Here is a 13,812-nt window from a genome sequence, read left to right as displayed (position 1 = left end):
CAAGATTTAAGCAGGAGACACACGGTACGATTCGGCGTCCGATCCGACGTGCGGCGCCGCATGCTCCGGCATGCGGCATACGACGATTCGGGGCACACGGTGCGTGCATCCGAAAGATTGAGCGGCGCGTAAGCTCCACCCAGATCCAGCCCCCCCAGCTTGACTTCATAGCCACGTCGAGAAACGCAATATAAACAACTCTGCACAACATTGCTTCGCTTTACGCGAACACTGGCAATAAAATTATGCCCCTGCGAGTGGCGGAACACTTCTCGACGGCGCGTTATCCACTGACGACTCCGCTAACAGCCAGCGATAGGGCCGCTAGGCCTAGCTAGGCAGACGCCGCGGTCGACGGCGCTTACGATCCAACCCGAGCTCGTCGAAGAGCGCTTATGTTTGCCAAAACAATTAACACTGTACACTTAGGTAGCCAGTAATTAAATCAATTGGTTTACTCGACGCAGTCGTTGCGAAGGGCAAACGTGCAAGCGAAGCGAGCAGCCTCGCTCAGACGGCCGGTGTGTGATGTCTGCCCACGAAATGCCCTCGCGTCGCGGCTCCCGATCTCGCGAGTAGCCTAGTGCTAGTGTACTAGGCGCTGCTTTGCATAACAGGCACACGTTCGCGATAATTTTACTGAACTGGTAACTATTTCGTGTCGGAAGCAAACTGCAGCAGGCAAGGAAAAGAAAACAAAAACAAAAAAAAAACACTGCGAGAAACCGGCCATCCAGCGCCGCCTCCGTGGAGGGAACGTCAGAGAACGTCACATGCCAGCCGCGCTGTCATTGGCTGCGGCCAGACGACGGTGCGGTTGTCAGACGCGTCGGACGATGAAAATCTGCCCGGCTTGTCGCACGCCGGACATCCGATCCGGCGCTTCGGCACGGCAAAACACCTCGATTCCGGCTGCCGTTCCGGCGCGTCGGACGCCGAATCGGACGCCGAATCGGACCGTGTGTCTCCCGCTTTATACTGTTTGGCTGTCGCCCTCTCTGTACGATGGTGCGTGGCTGTTTCGGTTTCCGTTGTGTGTGTGTGTGTGTGTGTGTGTGTGTGTGTGTGTGTGTGTGTGTGTGTGTGTGTGTGTGTGTGTGTGTGTGTGTGTGTGTGTGTGTGTGCGCGTGCGTGCGTGCGTGCGTGCGTGTGTGCGCGCGTGCGTGCGTGATTGAGGAGGGGGTTACAACCGTAGAAGCAAACAGACAACGAAGCTAGCGAAAGCGTAGGAAAAATTACTTATTCTGTAACGCGGTCTAATTAACAACGCAGCCAGGTCTGTTGATAGAGCGTTAGACAACGAGCGCGCGAGCTCTGTTCTCGAGCGAGGCGTTGACGATGGGCCTGAAGCACACGCCTCTCTTCTTCTCCACAATTTTTTTTTTTTGTAATTGAAGTGCAGGACTAATAAGAAAAAGGGGAAATGGAAATGGATGAAAGGGCAGCTTGACGCAGGCGGAAGCCGGACCACCATATTCAGCATTTTGTTACCGTTAAGCTACCGCGGCGACATCCTCCCGTCTACTTGGTGGGTATTTCAGTATGGGTGCTGGATCTATGGCCCTGAAAGGGTTAAGCAGCGCCACCCACGGCCATGGTGGCGGACAGGCACCATACTTCCAATCTCAGGCGTCATAGTAGATGAAATGAGAAGCAGGCAACTGGTCTCTGAACCCTCGACTTTGGCATCAAGACTGCCAGAGTCCAGGCTTTCGCTGTGTGCGTGCGTGCGGTCACATAAAATACTGGGCCTGTACTCTGCCTCACCAACGCCCTGCAATCCCGCTAAAACTCGGCCTGTCACCAACTAGAGCCGGCTGCGCGTCTCGGAGAACGGAAGAAACGGGACGCAATGCCTGCGCGCGCCGATGCCGTCGTGAACCTCCATGCCGCCTTCGACGGCAGTGCCAGACGGTAATGCTTATCGCATTACCGGCGAGATTAATCGTGAGAAGGGTTCTGCCGGTATTTCTTTTTTCTTCTGCTTCTTGTTCGTGGTTGGCAGACGCGAACAGTAGTAGCTTGTGGCTGCATTTGGAAGTGTTATTTCGCGACGCAAAGGATCAAGAAAGTTTATACATAACTTATGCGGAATCTGTATAGAGCGTTTGGTGAATGTGGCCAAGATTGGCTTGCGTTTTGCTTATAGTTTACTTATTTCAGTGTATACTTTCTGGTCTTCACGGCTTGGCAGCTTGATTTTGATGGATTCCTGCTCGGACTGTTGCAGCGGAACGAACAGTGGTGTCCGCATGCATTGCCTGCAGCCTGTGAGACGGAAGCATGTAGCCTTTTCTGTGCAAATAATAATTCTGCGTGCAGCTGCGTAATTTTTGTTTCTTTGGTTGTTTTGCTTCGTTGCGTCAAAGTCACTTCCACTCCCATATATTTTCGACCGCAAACACTCGCTAACCTTTCACCTCTCTCTCTCTGCCTGCTATCTTTTCTATCTTTCTTTTTTTTTTTCTAGGCAAATGGAACTCTTACAGAGTGTGTTCGCCCAGTTGCACCGGACAGCGTCCTTGGCGTCGACCTCGGGATATAAACTGCACAGATCAATAACGCACCACATAACGACGCCAGCGTTCGCGCACTTTGTGCCAGGCCCCTTTTGGCGGGTTACCAGAAAAAGAGCGGCCTATCGTAGCCGCATTTGTTTTGATTTACGAGCGGACAAGCCGGGGCAGAGTATAGATGGCGTAGCGGGACGGCTACCGTCTGTCGGTGTCACTTCGCGATTGAGCGGCCTCGGCGAGTCAAGGTCCAGAAGGATGAGCGTAGCTGCGTTCTCTGCGGTTTCCGAAGCACGCCGGAAGCACGACGTCAAGGAAGCCCAACTTTGTCATCATTTAGGAATTCGACTACCAGCTTCTGACATGGCCGGCAGCTCTTAAACGACCCACTGCGGGCACTAAATAAGTCTCAACTAGTGGTCTGCTACTGTGGAAACCTGCTCCCCCCCCCCCCCCTCGCGCACAAATAAAGAAAAGAATATTGAAGGAGCTTAGTTGTTAGTTAACAGGCCTGCCATTTGAAGACCAAACGTGAGCCTCTCATGGGAAAGCGGAAGACGTTTGACAGCTAGACAAGAACGCAAATACAGCCCTCGGGCATTCTTGTTCTGGTCTCGCTGTCAAACTGTTCGCGCTTTCGCACAACATGATTCAAAACCAAATAGCCCAATCAGCTACGTTGTTAAGGAAACCACCATGTTACGTGGTTATTGTACACCGGGTGTCCCAACTATCGTCCACCAAGATTTAAAAACATGCAAATGTCACGTAGCCGGACAGAACCAAGGTAATGTTGTTTGCCGTCGCTTGGAGGTACTCAGCTAATTATTTGATTCTGCATAATTACACGATTAGTCTTAATTAAATAATCAACTTCTCAATTATTAATACTATATGAAACGTGTCAGTGAGAAGATTATAGAGCAATGTGAAAAACTCCCCGATACAGCTTTCTTTTGCTCAGTACGTTCTACACGAAAGTGTTTTTCGGAGTGGGAAATAAGCCCGCGATTACGCGCAAAATTGCCGCGCCACTGGTCGCTCGTCGCCGTCGCTCGGAAATTGCGTTCATACGCTTGCGCCTTTAGACGAAGGATCAAAAGCAGCTTGTTTGTTGTTCGATCGATGCATGCGACGTGAACGCCACCGGAGTCGTCGGGCTCGGTAGAGTCGTAGTCCGTGGCGTGCACTTTCAGGAACTGCGGGTTTTAAACAGAGGCTCGGCCGCCCGCGGTGTATGTAAACAGCCGCCTCTGCCTGGTCCGCGCCTGCCGGGCGGGTGTCACTTTAGGCCGGTCCGCGCTGCTACGGTTCTCCGCAGGCGCACTTCCACGGAAACATCGCGCCGAAACCAGCTACGACTCGTGTCGAATGTGGCACTCCGCTCAGGCATCGCGTCGCTTTGCCTGACGCCGAGAGTAGCGCGAAGTTCGAAAGGTTTCCCAGAAAGAAAGCTTTGCGGAGACAAGGCATATCTAGAGTCTCCTTGACAATGCCGCTGACGACCATTTTCCACCATTCACCCTGCGGGACAAGCGCTATACTGAATTGAGCTGGTTTGTCACACACAGTGAGAGCACTTGACGGCGCTGAGGACAGCGACGAGACAGACACAGCTGTGTTGACCCTGTCTTTAGCGCCGGCAAATAACTTTCACCAAGCGGAGTTCCGCAGAACTGATTTACTTATTTCATTCGCGTCGTATATGAGAGCGGTACAAGGTGGGTTAATCGGTTTGCGCGATAGGAACAAATGATATCCCACTCCCGCAGAATGCGTTGTTGGGATACTCTCACGCCATGCATGCAGACAGGTACAAAGTCACACACTCCATTTGTTCCTAAAGCGCATTCATATTTTTTCCACCAAGAATCGCTCTAACGCTGCACGCTGTTCTGAACGGCTAACAGCGCAAAACAAAGAGAAGACGAGCGAAAGAGAGAAACAGAGCTCGCGTGTCTTCGGTATCGCGCTCTTGATAATGCATCACAACAAGCGCAAGACTAATGTGCTGTCAAGAGTGACTGAATGCGACATTTATTATTCCAATCTTAGCCCCGTGAGCTACGTTAGATCTCAAGAATAAAACCCGTCCATAGGACGGACGATATCGTTGATTTTGTTTCCAGGATGGCATGTCACGTTGTTTTAACGCTACCAATTACAATTACTCCGTGTCGGCTGCCTTGCAGTCATACGTTCTGAAAAAAAAAAAAAAAAAAAAGGAGCGCCAGCATTTGGAACCGATTTTTATTTTCATTCAACTTCAAAGGGGAAACGAGCATGCTACTTGGCATCCATAAGCCGAATCTAAACCGTGGACGGGTTCCCTCTTTGCATTGAGTACCGCGTGCGGTGGGGACCTTTCGCAAGGGTGGAGTAAGAGAGAGAGATAGAGAGTGCGGGAGAGAGCGGGCTGCCAGAAAGCCAATTTCCTGGTTAGTACTGAATAAAGAAATAAAATACTATGAGAGCTCATCGGGGCTACGATGCCCCTTTTCCTTCAGTACGCTTCCTGCTTGTGTGAAATAGATGTATCTCCTGGACAGGAACCTTTATTTGGGGGGATGGGGGGGGGGGGGGTGCTTCTCAGCGCAGCCAACTGCTTATTGCGGCGATGTTGAAAAAAATAAATAAAAATAAACACTACACCAGAGTAATATACTGGCCTCGGCATTTGTTTTCTTTTTCCGAGCAACTCAAACGGGTCCACGGATCTCGATTGGCAGAAGACGAAAGCAGGAAATACACGTAGGGAATCAGCTGGTATCTGACTGTGGAAGGAGCGACCATTATTCCCGAGCGAAAATCTTCTAAAACCGTACCACTTCATTCATGGGAAGGAGTTCTTCACTCACTCTCCGCTGCGGAGGCGTGCCGCGAAGGAAGACACGCGGGATACGCCCAGACCTGTTCGTGCCAGGTATCGGTGTACGCGCATGTATGGGAGGTTGAAGGTGGCGGGGGTGAGTTGATGCACACTTCAAGGTGACCTTCGCACTGGCCCGTAAACAGAGTTGGGGACCCTGAAAATTTCTGGAACGTCACTCTATCCACAGCGGCCGATGGGCACAATAGCGTATGCCGCCCATTAGCAGGTATGCGCTCGCAATGCCCCCGGCGCATTTCCCGAGTAATTTGCGCTGATAGCCAGTATTGTGAATACCGTAAGTATGCCAAGTATAGTCCCTCCTGAGCCTTCCCTTTTTATAGCACCCTTCTTGCTCAGATGTTAGCCATCGCCGGTGCGGTATGCGGAATTCTTTTATTCCTTCATTTCTTCCTACAACCACAACCACAGTGGCCACACGTACGCGACACAACCCTATGCGTCAGAGTCGAGTTGGGCCGTGTCGATAAACAAGACGGGGGCGTGGTTGTGGCTGCCACACAAACGAATAGCCGTGCAAACTGGATCCGCACTGAAACCTGAGCGATGTATGCGGGGCTCCCTGTCCTGTGGCTTCCATGACGAGAGAAGCCCTGCGTGCACAGCAAGGTTTATGCCATGCGACGGTGCAGTAGAGGACGCCCAAAGCAGGGTGTCTTGGAAACGTTGGAACTCGAGCGGAGTTTGCGTGTTTTGGTTACGCTAAGCCGTTGGGGTATACGGAATTTCTAAGGTCCCTAAGTTCCATGTAGTGTCTTGACAGCTGTGAGCGTGCGCTTGTCCGAAAATGAGAAACCCTACATTTAATCTTTCTGTCCCACAAAACGAAGCAGACTGGATAGCGTTTATGGGTGATAAAAAAACTGGCGTTTGATAAAGTTACGGTTTAGAGGCTACAACTCTGTATATTTTCCTGCGAATGTTACTGGAGCAAACTTCGCTCCCTTGATCGCCCATTTGCCGTGGGAACGGTGAGTAGTAGTACGTGGTTTTGTCCAACCTTCGTGCTTGTAGCTTTAGACCTTCCTGCAGCGTTGTGTATTGTTTGGTCTTTCTAAATTTCCAAGCGAGAATAATTTTCTAAACGCACGAAGACACTAAGTTTCTGCGCAGAAGCCTAATCATTGCGAATTACGTATTTTCACCTAAATATAACGCGAACAAGAAAATATTTTGGTTATAACGCGAAGTGACGCCGCAGAGAAACCGGAATCGACGCATAAGAGCGGGTGCCGGCAGGGCGCTTTATTCGTCGTTACTGTGAACTGCCGTCTCAAAATACAGGACGAGTGTATGCACAGTTCACCCGTCGTCACTACTGACGTCACTGTCGGCGAAAATGGCGTCGTCCACCAAGGCTAATGGACGGGCAACACTTAAGGAGTGCTCGCGCTGCAATCGAAAACGGCAGAGCCGAATTTGATTGCGCGTGTTCGAACATGGTGCGGTACGCGGTAGCGATCGCGGTAACGCGTAGGCAAATTACAATTTGAAGCACCAGAAAAGAAAAAAAAAAAAGGTGTGTTTTTGTCATGAATCTGAATATAACGCGATTCGCGTTCTGAGGCCGCGTCTAGATATATCTATACGACGTGTCTATATATCTATATTGTAAATCTTGTGTTGTATTCGTGCATATACGGTAATGATACGGTTATCATGTATAGCGCAATATTTTGTTGAGTGTGATCACTTTTCAAAGTCACGAAGCTGTTCGAAGCCAGGACGATGAAGTTTATGTAAATCAGTTATTTACGAGCAATCATTCCCATGCTGGCAGAGCGGCCATGCTTGCAGCTTCCGTACACACTAGTGCCAGAGTTCCTTCTAGTAATTTTGTGAGAAGCCAAGTGGCACTCAGTTCACTGATCGGCTTCTTGGAATTCGGTGAGCGTGGAAAAAGAGCCTAGAGCTCAGACACGGACGATTAGCTGTTGTCAGCTTCTGTACCGAGAGCTTGTACCGCTTCTTTCTTTGTTACGGGGAAGTAGGGAGGGAGAAAGGGTTCAAACAGGTGTTGACAATGCTAGGGGAAAATGTCCACGAGCGAGTCGGGATTTAGCCAGGCGTTCCGGTCTGCGCCACCGATTTCAGCAGGCGCAGTCGTTTTCTCGTGGTCAGTTTCGAATGAGCCTTTCGCGCAGACGGATCCGCCTTTTTTGCGACTTGTGGCCGCCAGAGTGGGTGACCAGGGTCGCGCGAAGCGGACGTCTCCCGGGTTTCTTTTTGTTGCTTGCATCCGTCATGTTTCGGATTTCATCCGTTGGCTCCTGTCAACCTTTGCATGACAAACGATGTGCAACTGAGCAGCAGCAGGCCGCCACATCGTGTTCAGGTGACCGGTTCGCCCCGCGGGGTGCTTCCTCTTTTGTCATAGAATCGGGGCTGAAACGCGCCGCTTTCATTGCTATACCCTCGCTTTGTTCAACGAGGCGCCAGTGTTCCAACGGCTGCGCTCCGCACGAGTCCAAGTTGCGGCCGTTACTGTGTGTATGTGTGCGTGCGTGTCGTTGTAGATGCTCCGGGCACACAGCCGACTGCTAGGCTTGTGATTAATACTTAGTGGATACCGTGGGGGACATTATCGCGTAGGATAGAGAAGCGAAGCAAACACGTTGCGTCTGGATTTCTCTTTTGTCTCTTTCTGCGTCCTCGTCCTACGCGTCGCCGCGGTGTTATAGCCATTTTTTTTCCCCTTTCGTGTTTGTGGACGCTGGAATGCGTGTACAGAAAACAGGGCCATGATAACTACCGCGATACGTTGTACTTAGTACTAGATTATGTGTTAGTCAAGACAAGTAGTTCGTAAGAAGGGTTGCTGAAGTTTAGCTGTCCGGGCGTGCATGTCCTTGGGTCGATCCTGTGCCCGCGACGCCTTGCTAGCGAGTTTGGCTCGCAAGTTGTTGCGCGCGTTTTCAAGTGGTGATGCCTCTCGTTGCAGGCGGCAGAGGAAGGAGGTCGTCGTGCGGCGACAGGGGTTGGCCCGGCGGCTGGCCCCGTTCATGTAGCGGCGGGCCCATGGCTGGTGTCCGGCTCGGGGCGCTGCTGCGCGCTGCGCCTCCGCTCCTGCTGCTGCTCCTGGCGCTGGGACCGGCGCCGGCGCTGGGCCGAAGCGCCGCCGCACCCGTCGCCCACCACGACTGGCCGCCCGAGCGTGAGTCTCTCTTTTGTGTATTCTTGGCACGGGCCTGTCCGATGCGAGCGAATCGCCCGACTTCCCCGCGGCCCTCGGTTTGGCGCTACGCCTGACGTTCGACTAATCTTACTCAATCTTACGTGGCTCCCGGAAGCGCCCCGGGAGCTGGCACGCGGTCTGCGCGTTTGGAGCTGGATTAAGCGGCTTTGCTGGCCGTTGTTGGCGTGTATGCGCAGCATTCCTCTACCTCGACCGAAAGTGACTTGCAGCAAGGGTTGGAATCTGTGACGCACTAAAGGAGCCACAGCTGCACCGAATAACACCGGACAGACGCGGTTGTCCCGTGTTCGACGACGCGGTGTTGTCCTTGTCGGTTGGTTAAAAAAAAAAAAATTGCCCTCTGAAATTGTTCAAGTTGAAGATTGGCCGTGTTGGTCTTGGTATACTTGATAATGGAAGGCGCTGTGATTCACACTACACACGAGAGGAGGAACACGCACACATTGCGCTTTCCGTTAGCAAGCATGCCTTATGAATGTTTGAAGAGCCGCAGGGTTCTCGGGGATAGTTGTGATACTTTTCGTCACTTAACGAACAACAGGGACACGGGTAGGAAATAAGGGGACACTTCGCACCTTCGGTGTCTTTGTTCTCGGGCGTTGTGCTTTCAGACCGCTCGATCAAGTATTCCGGACGCATGTATTTTTTTTTTCTCTTGGTCAGAGCGGCGCTCTGCACATTAGTTTTCTTCTGCACCTAACAATGTTTCGGCAGCTCCGAGTTATTTCTAAGATGTGCCACAGCAAGTTTACCGGTCGTTATTTTTGTTGGTATGCTTGGAGTCCGCAAAGCTGAAAACGAGAGCGGGGCCAAGTTCAGCGAGAAATACGCGTCCGATGAACTTGCCCCAAGCCCCTATCTGCGGTTCCTAAAACTGTCATTGACCCAGTGACCCCATCTTCGTAGCACCTGGTGGTCGACCCCACCTCCGTATCATGGCACGTGCCGACGACAGAGACTCCGGTTGCAAAAATCTATAAATAGACTCCCCTGTGAAGGCAGTCGCCACCATGCAGGAAAAGAGGGCGAGCTTTGTGTATTTATTTACAAGAACGTATTTATTTACAAGTAAAGAAGAGAATAAGATGATGAGTTACGATGAGAGCAAGCCTGGCTAACTCTGCGACCGTCCTGTCTTAAGCCAGGTAACGCGCAAGGTCACGTCCAAATCGCCGACGCTTCGTATCTTGCTCCACAAGTGCTTCCACGTGTAGTGAAGTGTTGCGCAACAAGAGACAACCACATGGCAATACATGCAGGGGAAAGGTTGCCTTGTCTCTGGATGCGTGCAGGGTTTAGCGTACGTTGCACGAGAAAGTGAGCAGCTGCCATCTACAATAGGTGGGTGCCTCGATGTCCTCCTCGCCCGCCGCACAGTGCGGGGCTGGAGCAACACCTCTAGAGGGTGTTGGCTGGAGGCGGGCGCTCAGTCTGGCTCGTGGCGCTCCAATATATAGGCGGGCAATGTCCCGCATAGTCGGGAACACCCGGTGATTTGGGGCCGCTTCCAGGAATACCAGGAAAAGTTTCACAAAGGGGCTGCGATTCTGCGCCCCGTGACGTATCGGCAACTGGGGCTGGCTGCATGGGCGATGCGTGATCACAACGCAGTCATGGGGGAATGTGCGGTCGCCGTGTTGGCAATAGCTTTTAGCACTGCCTAGTCCTCGCGGAGGAGCAGGGCATGCGGACGTTGCAGTTCCCTCGTTTTTAACGTGCACCTGAAGCGCGATACGCGAGCGTTTCTGCATTTTTGTCTCCGTAGACATGCGGTCGACGCGGCCGGGAACCGAAACCGCGACCTTCTGCTCAGCAGCACAACGCCACGGCCACTGAGCCACCACTTGGGACAGTGGTACTGTTGGGACGAAACGTTTCATTCGGTGGACTGCGGCCGCTTGCCTGGCACAAATGACGGGAGCGGGCATCATTCCAGTGTACGCATACCCTCACCAAAATTTATTCAGACAGTACGCGAAAAGGAAATGCGTGTCCTTAATGTATATAAATGGTTATAAATCGTATATAGGCTTCCTAATTTACCATTTGGAAGTGCGCTTCTCTTCATTACATATGCTGGGGGCTTGTCTCTTGCGCATGTTTTCATTATAGGAGCCACGATTCAACTTTAGATGCCACAAGACAAGCAAACTATGTTTACTCGTACCTGCTGATTTGCAAGAAACGACTCCGGCTCCCCGAGCTTGGCAAACTGCTTCGCCGGAAAGTTAGCTCCACGTTTTCAAACACTGAATGCGTCGGGCGGAGACATGCACGAAAAAAAAAAAAAAAAAATACGTCGGGCAGTGTACCAGACTTTCTCTTTGCCTTAGCAGGATTTTCCTTTTTAAAGAAATTACCGGTGACAATAGCACAGTTCTACTACCTGAGGTATGTAACTATTCGAGAAGGCGGCGATCATAGCACGAGGTCACAGTAAATGTTTGAGTGAACAAAATCTGGATAATGAACCTTTAATTAACTGTTCACTTAAGTTCGCATGTTGAGATTTGTTCAGTTAAGCCACATAGTTCTCAAGGCCCATCCGCTTGGTCTTTCAAAAGGCGGCACTCATTTATCTCACCGACCCTTTAGGATCTCATCAGAACCACGTCTGGCCTATGTCTGAGACCACTTCACTCGTGAAACGGATTGAAAAGGACTTATCGTTAAGAAGGTAACGTGTCTTACATAAATAAAAATTAACGTTATAAAAAATTGTCCGATGGCAAGATTCGTACACAAAACCTCTAGCACAGAAGCCCAGTATGGAAACCACGGACGCATTCACAAGCAGAACCGTCTTACTTAACAACGATTTTGCTTTTACTTTTATTGCTTTCGGCATTGAAAGGGAAAACAATATAGAGTTATTCGATATTTAGGCCAATGAAGGCAGATAAAGCGTAATAAATGGAGCCACAACATGAAGATCAGACAAACCCATGTACTAACCATAATTCTTATGGTGGCTGAACGAGCACAGTGCCAGAGTTCTCTCTAGTAATTTTAGTGCGGAACTATGATTTTTCCTGCTCTTGTACCGCTTGTCGCCACCCAGCACCCACTTCCCGCACGATGCGTTGAAAAGTTAAGACGAAGGACAGCGCCTAACAAATGCGATAAACGCGTCCCGTGTCGGCTGCGAAGCGTTTTCATGCATATCACAAAGTGGGACGTATACGTCCCACTGACCTGTACATGGTTTTAAGCAGCGAAGGGCAAAATTTAACCGGAAAATCGGCGCTTCTTGAAGGCCAATTTAGGAAGTCACATCGCAAAACTGATGCCAGCCTTGAGATCTCACCGGCTACGATTCGTTAATTGCAGGATGTGCTCTAATATAGTTTTAAATGTAATTAGTGAAGTTGTGTTATTTGTGCGGTTTGATTTCTCGTGCGAGTAATGTGCGTCTCTGTGAGTAATCCAGAAGGAATAGAATTGCGCTATCTGCCTGTTCCTTTACACTAGGGGTGCGATCTTGTACGCGTTCCAAAATAGAACGGTGGCGGTTCGTTCTTTACGTCACGAAATGGGCGGTATGTTCCGTTCCGTTCGTCCGATAGCAGACGACACGGAATGATTGACAGCAAATATCACGTCACAATTGACGTCATGGCGTTCGGCACGGTTCAAATTGACGAATCGTATTTGGCTCGGTGGAACGAATCGCCTCCGTTCTATTTTGGAATGCGTAGAAGATCGCACCCTAGGTCTTCTGTAAATGTAACCGCATCTGCGCGCCTGGCCTCACCGCGGCTAGCGTTACGATCGATCTGCGCGACCCGTTTTGCGGCGGGCGACACAAGGAGTGACGTATTCGTTTGCGGGGCCCTGGAACTGCGCAGAAAGCCTCGCTGTTCGGACAGCCTGCGTGCGGCGAGCGGAACCAGCTGCAAAAGAGTTGTCAGTGGGATTTAAAAAAAGAAAGAAAGAAATTATTGGTGCGTCACCGAAACACCGCTGAAGTGTATACATGACCCCTGTACTGGGCTTGTAATTTACGTTGTAACAAGCCAGAGAAAAGACGGGGAATGCGGGAGATGGAAATTCAAGACGATGAGCAAAACGTGAACAAGGTGAATGCAGGAGCCAACGTTTCGACAAGTGGACTTGTCTTCTTCAAGGCGACATATGCTTTCCTCGCCACAGTATATATAGGTGGGGTTCTTCTAAAGGGCAGAGGGTGTGAGGCGGGGCGTAAACAAGGTTACAAACAATTTGTAACAAGGTGTTTTTCTTTCTTTCTTTAATTGGGGCAAGCTAGTTGGTCGGGGGGTAAACGCGTTGTTCACATGGCGGAACAGACACGAACGGGGACAGTTGGTGTGACGTCAATCCGTTGTCCCGCCTGGCCTGTCTCCTCTTTATTGCCTTCAGCGTTTTTTCTTTGACACGGTTCGTTGTTTGTTCGTTCTTGTTGGTGTCTTCGGTAGATGGAGCCCAGCCATTGGCTTTATGCCTCCCCGGCCGCTCGATGGTCTCCTCGATACCTGTAGCGTTGGTTTAGCCCGCACAGCGCTTCCTATGCGACAGGAACACTTGTAAACATCTAAGTTAAGCACAGTCTTGAAGCCGGTGCTCTGCAGGGGACGTATACGCGGACGATCGCTATCGGCGATACTGCCGCGTGACGTTTTGCTCGACGAGCCAATACGCGCGCACTGAAAGTGGTATCGCGGAAAGTGACATTCTGAGAATACGTCCGGGCCAGGGTTCGTAGCCATCCTTGAAAACCCTTGAATGTGAAATCGCCGTTTTGCGAGGCCTTGAAAAGGTATTGTATGTTTCAAGGTGTACTTAAAATTGTTGACTTTTACTTTCGACTCAGCTTAGTGGATTTTATTTGTCTATCTGACTTACGCAAGCCAAGAGTAATCTCAGGGCCTATCTTGTTTGTGGTGATGATTTATTCGAAGAAGGCTTAGCGAGGAGCCGTGTGTAATTCATTTGCGTGTTTGTGTTCGTTGTATTAGGAACAGGGCAATGTTTCGTTTTCAAGCTGTCAGGTGTCGTGGGGCTTTAGTCCTTGAGAATGATTTCTTTGGGCCAGGTCCTTGAAGACTCGAATTATTTCCCCCCGAAATCTGCTGCAAACATTGCCAGTCTGGCTCTGCGAAATGTGAACAATAAGGCTTCAAGCAACGTTAAGCGCGCAACGCCGCTACGTGCTTGTTTGGGCTACTTCTTTCTGGGTATGCCCGGCATTCGCG

The 13,812-nt window shown here is 50.7% G+C and overlaps 1 protein-coding gene across 3 annotated transcripts in view; it reads left to right on the top strand.

The window, feature by feature from the left end:
* The window catches only part of LOC126541752 (insulin-like growth factor 1 receptor), a 239,561-nt gene that overhangs the window by 82,458 nt on the left and 143,291 nt on the right, over positions 1-13,812 (top strand). For all 3 annotated transcript variants that reach the window (XM_050188677.2, XM_055076895.1, XM_050188678.2), the window contains exon 2: positions 8,345-8,557. In XM_050188677.2, the coding sequence (XP_050044634.1) occupies positions 8,422-8,557 (136 nt within the window). In that variant the 5' untranslated portion in view covers positions 8,345-8,421. The remainder of the gene's footprint in view (positions 1-8,344; positions 8,558-13,812) is intronic.

The sequence above is a fragment of the Dermacentor andersoni genome, chromosome 2, assembly GCF_023375885.2.
Source record: "Dermacentor andersoni chromosome 2, qqDerAnde1_hic_scaffold, whole genome shotgun sequence".
NCBI classification, from domain to species: domain Eukaryota; kingdom Metazoa; phylum Arthropoda; class Arachnida; order Ixodida; family Ixodidae; genus Dermacentor; species Dermacentor andersoni.
This window is presented reverse-complemented; position numbering and strand designations above follow the sequence as displayed.